Source organism: Gadus morhua, chromosome 9 (genome assembly GCF_902167405.1).
Source record: "Gadus morhua chromosome 9, gadMor3.0, whole genome shotgun sequence".
NCBI classification, from domain to species: domain Eukaryota; kingdom Metazoa; phylum Chordata; class Actinopteri; order Gadiformes; family Gadidae; genus Gadus; species Gadus morhua.
This window is the reverse complement of record NC_044056.1, coordinates 23,991,242-24,000,549: the sequence shown is the minus strand read 5'-3', so window position 1 is coordinate 24,000,549 and position 9,308 is coordinate 23,991,242. Positions and strand designations below refer to the sequence as shown.

At 46.9% G+C, this 9,308-nt stretch overlaps 1 protein-coding gene across 1 annotated transcript; it reads left to right on the top strand.

Annotated features, from left to right (window-relative positions):
• On the top strand, positions 1–5,437 carry igf2b (insulin-like growth factor 2b). Its single transcript, XM_030365924.1, has 4 exons — positions 1–294; positions 1,074–1,224; positions 3,159–3,340; positions 5,124–5,437. Exons 1-4 carry the CDS (start codon positions 220–222, stop codon positions 5,361–5,363), a joined length of 648 nt encoding a protein of 215 aa, XP_030221784.1. The 5' UTR covers positions 1–219; the 3' UTR covers positions 5,364–5,437.
• The last annotated feature ends 3,871 nt before the right edge of the window (positions 5,438–9,308 follow it).

Here is a 9,308-nt window from a genome sequence, read left to right as displayed (position 1 = left end):
CTGTAGAGGAGGGGCCAAGGAGAGGGAGGTCCGGAGAGGCGTGTTTTCTATATAACAGTTGTCCCTCAGAACTTTTGCCTGTCGCCTTGTCTTCGGGACAGCATCTCACACACCACCTCTGTAGACTCACACACTGGGGGAACTTATTCACCTGCAAAAAAACCAACATTTTCCTCAAGCCAAAAAACGCGCAACGTCTACTCGTTCCTTCCCTCTGACATGGAGACCCAGCAAAGAAACGGACCTCTCTCAGTGTGCCACACCTGCCGAAGAACCGAGAGGAGCATAATGACGGTAATTTGGGACGATCTGGACGAACACTAGCCTACTCTGCGTTCATACGCTCCTGATGGACAGACTTGTTTTATCAGCTCAGTTCCTCGACCACATCTTTTCTTTTTCTTACGCTAAACCTTTGCTGCATGTGTAGGATTTTTTATTTGAAGGAGATTTAGTTTTTTCGGGCTGTATGTGCAACAGGTATCTGGTGAAGGTGGAGGGTATGTCAGGTCACGGACACGGTGGTCCCAGCGGGACGGTGTCGGTGGGACGTCAGCTGAACTCCGGGACCACAGATAGGGGGCGACGGGTCAGGGGCTCAGGGTTCATCATTGACCGACCGGTATCGCAACTTATTGTGAACAATTGTGTAAGAGTCGCTGACAGACAGATATGCCTGCTGCGCCATTTTCTCCAAGTTGAGCAGTTAAAAGAAAGCGAAGGTCCCATGCAGGAGGCTGATTCTTCTTGTAGCGGAGATAGGACAGCTGATAACCTCTAGATGATCATGTATTAATGAGTAATACTAATGTATTAATGAGTGAATCATGATCATGATGCTTGTGCCGGAGCGTATTCTCGTTACGCACCAGACGCGTTGCATTGGTCTCATTGTTGAGTCTATAATTCACATTAAACCAAGCGGACGTTGTGCTGTTCTTTTTTAACTTGTAAAATGTAAAAACTTGTTCTTTATTTTATGCATGGTTACTCGGTAGAGCAACGTATGATGACATGGTGGATGAATGCATGTGTATGTGTGTGTGTGTGTGTGTGTGTGTGTGTGTGTGCAGGTGAAGAAGATGTTCTCGTCCAGCAGCGCGTTGGTCTTCGCCCTGGCCATGACGCTGTACATCTTCCAAGGGGCCTCGGCAGAAACTCTGTGCGGAGGAGAGCTGGTGGACGCTCTGCAGTTCGTCTGCGAAGACCGAGGATTCTATTTCAGTAAGTTGCCACTTTAATCTCTTTCAAAACCTCTTTGCATTTCGTTTAAAGACTACGAGTCCCCAACAGTGCAAACGGTTCGGCCACACAGAGAGCGGCTTCGCATGTTTGATGTTTGTTCGCTCTTTGCTCATACACATGCACGCTCACACACACACACACACACACACACACACACACACACACACACACACACACACACACACACACACACACACATACACACACACACACACACACACACACACACACACACACACACACACACACACACACACACACACACACACACACACACACACACACACACACACACACACACACACACACACACACACACTTCTCTCCTTTTCGCCCAGTAGAGAGTAGGAAAGAGAGTCATGGGGAAGGGGGGGGCAGAAGGAGATATTGTGGCCCGCTGTGTTCTGTCTCAAGACCAGCTCTCCCTTGGTTGCTGCTGAGAAGGCGCTTTCTGTCGCTCCAGCCGGGTCCCCGGGCCCCGGCCCCGGGCCCCGGGCCCATACCTCTGATTGCATATGAAAGGACAGCGAGCAGAGAAGGCACACACGACTCAATGCAACACAATGGCCCACTTGTTTACTAGTGCATTCCGCCGGGGGGGGGAGGGGGAGAAGGGTAATAGCACCCCAAAAGGCATGCCCGTCACCTCAGCACCCACTGTCCCCCAAGAGGAACGAAACATGGTTTCTGAAGTCATCTAGGGAGCAGCATTTTGTGCATGTCATCATCCTTGTGACCAGAGCCTCCGCTGGCAGGACCCTCAGCCTATCCATCGCTTTTCATCCTGAAGGCTAAATCCTTTGTGTGCTTTTCTGACATAGACTCACTCTGTGCTTCCAGCCCTCTCTTGATCCCAGACTAAAATATTGTTTACTGCTTTTAGCCAACATTGTTATCCTCTCTCCTCCCCCTCCCCCCTAGCTCCCCCGTCACTCCACTCTCGTTCTTTTCTTTTTGTCTCCATTATCTTTCCTTTCCTGCAATAACGTTTCCCCCCCCCATCTCTTTCTCTCTCTCTCTCTCTCTCTCTCTCTCTCTCTCTCTCTCTCTCTCTCTCTCTCTCTCTCTCTCTCTCTCTCTCTCTCTCTCTCTCTCTCTCTCTCTCTCTCTCTCTCTCTCGCTCTCCCTCTCTATCTCTCTGGCTCTCTCTCGTTCTCTCTGTCTCTCTGTCTCTGTCTCTCTGTCTCTCTCTCCATATATGTGTATGGGCCCAGTGCTTTATTGATGGCTCAGTATCTCCCGGGCTGCATCCTAACTTTCACCTTTCCTCCTCCCACTCCTTCCTTCCTCTCACACCCAGCACTCCTCTTCGTCTCACATACACTTTGCTTCTATTGGATCAGTTTTTCTGTATCTCTCTCTCTCTCTCTCTCTCTCTCTCTCTCTCTCTCTCTCTCTCTCTCTCTCTCTCTCTCTCTCTCTCTCTCTCTCTCTCTCTCTCTCTCTCCCTCCCTCTCCCTCCTAATTGCATCCTTTCCGTCCTCCCTCAGCTTACCTCCATTGTTAAAATTCTGGTTTGGATTAGTTTGAGTGTGTTAGGGTAAGGTTGGGGTTAGGTTAGGGTTAGGGGTTAGGTTAGGGTTCGGGGTATCTCTGGGGGTCCGGTCCTCCCTCGCCCCTCACCCGGCGCTGTGCCACAGGAGGGTCTTCACTAATCAGATAAGTCTGTAAAAACACATAATTTGTTGCAGTGGGCCCACAGATTTCCTTTGATCCTCTTTGTTTAATGGAGCCTCACTTTAATCCAGAGAGATCACAACAACAGCAGCTCCACATCCCCCCGCCGTCTAGCCCCCATCAGGACATTATTACCCCATCTCTGTTTGCTATGTTCCTGGGCTAACCGTGTTGTTCCTTTTGATTCTCCCTCGTCTCCCTCCCTCTCTCTCCCACCTCTCCCTCCCTCCCTCCAGGTCGGCCAACGAGCCGGACCAGCAGCCGGCGCACCCAGAACCGAGGCATCGTGGAGGAGTGCTGCTTCCGGAGCTGCGACCTCAACTTGCTGGAGCAGTACTGCGCAAAGCCAGCCAAGTCGGAGCGGGACGTCTCCGCCAGCGCCCTACAGGGCATCCCCATGATGCCCCCACTGAAGCAGGTAGATGCCAGCAGCACCAGCACCTCCTCCACCACCTCCACTCTTTCTTCTCCCTCCATCTTCCAATCATCTGTGTGTGCACAGATGATTGGAACAGGCATGCACACATGTACACACGATACACACACACAAACACACACGTACGTATGCATGCACGCATGTACATAGCCCAACCCATGGACACATATGCACGCACGCATGCATACACGCACGCACACACACACACATGCACACACACGCACTTGACACTCACAGACAAAGATGCATGCACCCACAAACACATATGGTGGCGTGCTGCCTGGGAGGCCCCTATGTCCTAGCCAATGGGAACAGTTTATCTGAAGCCAGGTTATCTTGATGAGTAGTGGACGGTAAGCAAGTATCTCCTGACAGACGTGCTGACAGAGGTGGAAAGTGCTCAGACTTTCACAGCACATTGTCGTCAGGTAATGTCAGTATAGTGGTGCTGTCCCACACAGTCAGCAAGTGTGTGCATGCGTGTGTGTGTTGTGTGTGTGGGTTTGTTTGTGTTCAAGTCTGTGGGAATGATTCTCTGTTACAAAACAACATGTTCCAGGTGTAGGAACATGAGACACAGAACACTGAGTTCCCTAAAAATGCCACGCATTATCAGTTATGGGGCCGACCCGATTAACCCGGAGTGAGACTACCAGATATTACCGTAGGATTCAAAGTCAAACTCTGTACGCATCTGTTTTAAACCTTCCAAAAAACAAATACAAAAAAGGGATGACTGCACATTCCCTCTGTCCATTTCCCAAACCTGATCAAAACCAGATGTCACTATTTTTTCTAAAACGGTCGATTAATGGCCCTCAGCTGTGCACTGGTTCTCCATAGCATCAGAGCTCAAAGCAGGAGATGTGTGAGTAGCAGAGGAGCCCGCGGGTCAGGAGGACCACTGTGGACCAGAATCTAGCCCAAACATGTCCCACACATGTCCCAAACATGTCCCCAATGTTTCCCCAAGGCTTGTCCTGTAGGCCAGCTGTTTGTGTCCTCTAAAGCGGAGGAAGTCAGGCGGGGGAGGGGGTGAGGGAGGGAGGGGGTGGGGGGTGAATACCCCTCTAAAGACACCGCACAACAACAAGCTATTCAGATCAGGCTATTGGCACATTAAGTGAGTCTCAGCCTCTGGCGGTGCCACAGAGAAACTAATGATACTTAACTCAGACATCGGTTTTCAAAGGGGGGATGATAGGGAGGGTTGATTTTGTTATTTGTTTTAGTGGGGGGTTGAATCTGTGTGTGTGTGTGTGTGTTAGTGTGTGTGTGTGTGTGTGTGTGTGTGTGTGTGTGTGTGTGTGTGTGTGTGTGTGTGTGTGTGTGTGTGTGTGTGTGTGTGTGTGTGTGTGTGTGTGTGTGTGTGTGTGTGTGTGTGTGTGTGTGTGTGTGTGTGTGTGTGTGTGCGTGTGTGTCTGGGGAGGGGTGTTACCTGATTAGTGTGAACAATGACTAGTTCCTCTTAAGCATATGGGGAGGGGTGCAGTCTGATGATAACGACAGCTCCTCTCAGTCTGGGCAATCAAAACAAGAGCGGGGCAGTGAGTGGCTCCTTACTGGGCCCACATGATGACATTGAACGCTCCCATTTGATGCCCCGACATCTTCTAACATGAAATATCTTTCTTCCTCCTTTCCTACCCACTATTGCCATTGCTGTAACTCCATTGAAACTACAATGTCTTCAATGTATTAGAAGTACTGACCTTGTGTTTTTCCATTGACCTCCCCCCCTCCCTGTCCCTCCCCCGCCCAACAGGAAGTGCAGAAGAAGCAACACGTGAACAACAAGCTGTCCTCCTACGCCGTGTGGGACAGGAAGGCGGCCCAGCGGCTCAGGAGGGGTATCCCCGCCATCTTGAAGGCCAGGAAGTTCCGGCGGCAGGCGGAGAAGGCGAGGGCCAAGGCCCAGGAGCAGACCCACCGACCGCTCATCAGCCTCCCCAGCAAGCTGCCCCCCGTCCTGCTCTCAACGGACAACTACGTCAGCCACAAATGAGCCGCCGCCCGCCCAGAGTATGCACAGACAAGAGTTTGGATGAGGAAGAGAAAAGAACAACACAAGACGAGGGGGATTATAGCTTTGTCTCTTGACGTCATTTTTGTGGCAGTCCTCTTTGACCTCCTCTGCCCTGTTCGAGCCCACCATCATACTACCCCACCACCCCCATACAGCGCTCATCTAGTACTTCTTGACCCCTTGACCCCCTCTCTGATGCCCACACCACCCGACCACCTCCCGCAAAAAAAACTTTTTGAACCCGCACACAAACATACCTTCACATACTGCCTCTTATCTTTCTCGCTCAACTCTCTCTCCACCGCTCAACTCTCTCTGTCTCTTTTCCTATCTATCTCTCACCTCTCTTTCGATATTTTTCTCCATCTTAACTCTCTCTCTCTCTCTCTCTCTCTCTCTCTCTCTCTCTCTCTCTCTCTCTCTCTCAACAATCTCTCCATTTTTCTCCATCTCTCTCTCAACTCTCGCTCCCCTCTCTTTTAATCACTGACACAAAAAGCACACACACAAATGAACAAAAAGTTACAGATTTGGCCGATGCAATCCAGGTGGATCCTTAAGTGAGACGGAGAGAAAAGGGAGACGAGGAGCTGAAAGAGACAGTGTCAGAGGCGGCACTGGAGGAATGTGTTTTGTCCCTGAGGAAGAGGACGTGAAGAGCGGCATGCATGAAAGAATCCATTCCACCAGGCTTCCCTGAGGCATAAGAACACCTCTGATAGTTCTTTTCTTATTAGTTTGCACCTCTTAACTATAAAAGGACTTCCACACTGTAAGGAATTATTTTGTAAAATTAGATTCCTGTTCCAGCACCTTTTAATCACAAACAAGAAGCAGAAAAGAGTCTGCAAATTGCACATTGCCACGGAATACGTCAAAGTATAGAAAAAAAGGCACTATTTTTTTATGAACAATGAACGTGTAGCTTAAAAAAATGTCATGGTGCTAGCTTTGGGAATGGACTCAAAGAAGAAGAGGTTGAAAAAGCACGTTTTTTTTCTTTGGATCTTAAAACTTTCCGTTTTAAGGAAAGTCTGACTTTTAAAAAGAGGAAAATAAAGGATTTGCTGGTGCCTCTTGGCAGTGGCAACGTGAGGGGAAGTGTCACTGAGCCCTGGGCTGTGTTAGCGTCAGGCTAACAGCGCGTGCTCGCGGCTACTCGTCCCTGGCTCGCTGGTGTAATTGTCAGGCGAGTAACCTTCTGAGGTTCCTGGACAGGGACCGGAGCAAAGGAATGGACATGGTGGACTGCCTGGACTGGGACAGTACTAAAGTTTTTGGAACGAACTTCCTGTTTGCCATGGTTTTGCTGACTGCCGTGGCAGTAAGTAAAATGTTTTGGACACCGACTGAGTGGGATAATGATGATCATATTTTAATTTTATTTTTCAGTTTTCTTTTCATATCAACGTTTCAAGAAAAAAAAAAAGCAAAACTGTCCGATTCTGGTACCGTGACATTCCTGTTAGCATAGGTTACGTTATGTTATTTTACAGAGAAAAGAAGGCACAACATTTAAATTCAAAGGGAAAAAACAGCAATAATGTCAACTAACCTTTTTGTTGTATTGTATATCAGTAGTATTCACATGCTTTTGCCTGAAAACAAATACTTGAATATATATATATATACATATATATATATATATAAATATATAGATATATAATAAGTTTCCAGGGACGTTGTGGTATTTTCCTTTAGTCTGAGGTGTATCCTTGCGTAATGAGCCGCCAAGCTTTTTGTTTGTTTGTTGAAATACAAACAAGGGCACTGTATAAAGGCATTATTTATTTTGTTATAAAATATATTTGAAAAATTGGTCCAAATAATATACGTAGCACTGATGCGGATTTATTTTGTAATGATCTCTTTCTTCCAATTGGAGTCGTCATGCTTTTTTTAGATGCTTTGTACCAAAAATACCTTTCTTTTTTTTCGTTTTCATTTGACATTACTTTAAATCAATATTTTAACAGCTTCGTAGCCACGATTGCATAGGTATGTCACCATATCACCCAATTAGGCACATACTCCAAATATTCTGGTTTGCATGGACATTCAGAAACCATGGTTGTCTGTTAAATATTCTCACTTAGCCAGACCTGTGTCCCCCGAACACATGAAGGGCCATAGAATCGCTTGGATAACGAGACATCAGAAAATCTGAGGCAGCCATCTGATTGGCTGTGACTTTGAAAAAATAAAATAAAAGGGAAAGAGAGTTTCTCTAGCGTGATTTCCTTGGTTGTAAGATAACGATATCTCGGTGTGTCTCTTGTCTTTTCCTACCCAACATATGTTTGAACCTGTTCCCCGGAGCATTCATACGTTTGATAAAAGTCTCCATTTAAAGAAACACAATCATGACCGACTGAACAAATCTTCATTGATTGTACTCAACACACTATGTTTTAAAGCCACTTCAGAATGGATGGGAGTGGAACGACTGGTCCTTTATTAAATCATATCTCTGTGAATGTGCATGGTCTCTTCTCATCTAACAATCAACTCCCTCAACATGCTATCGACTGCCATTTGGTGTCCAGCTTTGACCATCAGTGTCTGGACCGAGAAACACAGCGATGAAGAAAACTTCACGTCCCTTTGGCTAGACATTGTGGCTGTAACGTTATAAGACCAGGGAATGATCTTTCCATCATTCAGTTATGGATCATTTACACCTCCCTTCCAATCTGGTATAGCCTCATGCCCCCTTATCGGTCCCGCGTTCACCCCATTAGGTCATACCTTAAAGGTTATATGATGTCTATATTCAGTTTAAAGAGGCTCAAATATCCTTCTTATATCCCAAGAGAATCCACCTATGTTACGCATCTGATGATGAAGGCCCCTATCAGACATTAACTGAAACATTAAAACCCTTATGATGAAGTCCGCCTCCAGCGATGGAGTGTCTTGAGAGGTGTTGAGAGAGAGGTGTGCTGATAGGAACGTTAGTCCATATCTGGTCATAAACCCCTCGCTGTCTGATGTAGAGACAGCAGCGGCCTGGGACATGCCACAGACAAGGTCAGTGCGTCCTAAAATCGTTATTGTTTGACAGCGCACGAATTAAGTGGATTGAGAACATCAGTAAGAGAGGAGAGAAGTATCCGAACAAACATCTAAAAGGCAATTCAAAATAGCCCGCTTCCTGCCTATTTAAATATTCTACTTCAGTTGTGTATCAAAAGCATTGCAATTATTATATAATAATTATTAATATTATTATTTTCTCAATTAAAATGGAATTCCCGGACAGCGATCACAAAAGATGATTTATATTTTATTGGAAGATATGATTCCTTCTAGGACTGCATTCATTCACTGTTATTATGTAAAGATCCAGCAGGCGACCCTTGTGTCCTAAGTCAACCATTTCCTGCTACTGAATATGAAGGGATGCCTTGCTCAGAGGCAGCAGGCACATTTTTCTGTGTCAGTGACCCACTCAGCCTGTGTGTATTTTATTGTTTAACCTCTGCACGCTAGAATGTCCGAAATGCACAATTCATGTACTTTCATTTTTAATATCAATAAAAGAAAAAAAACGCATTTTATCGAACACCATTTGTGTCCCAGCGTGATTTTAAGACTACACATGGTGTGTGATGGTGTTCAGTGGGTCGTCCTTATCCCCAGGGAAGAGATGCGTTAGAGACCCAGTGGTGATCCCTCAGCTGTCCCGTCACTCTGTGTTATCTTGTGGGGGTGGTTTGTTGTCACACCTCAACATTTCAACAAGCTTGTCATCACCGACTTAAAAAAGAAGTGCAACACAAACCCACCTTCAGCCCCCCAGAAAGCACCGGTCGGTAGCATGCAGGTCGGTAGATGACTGCCCGTCAAACATCTTGACATAACGCTAGAGCAAAGCGCTCGGACTGAACATTTTTGTTTACTACGCCATTGTGGTTGGCTTCG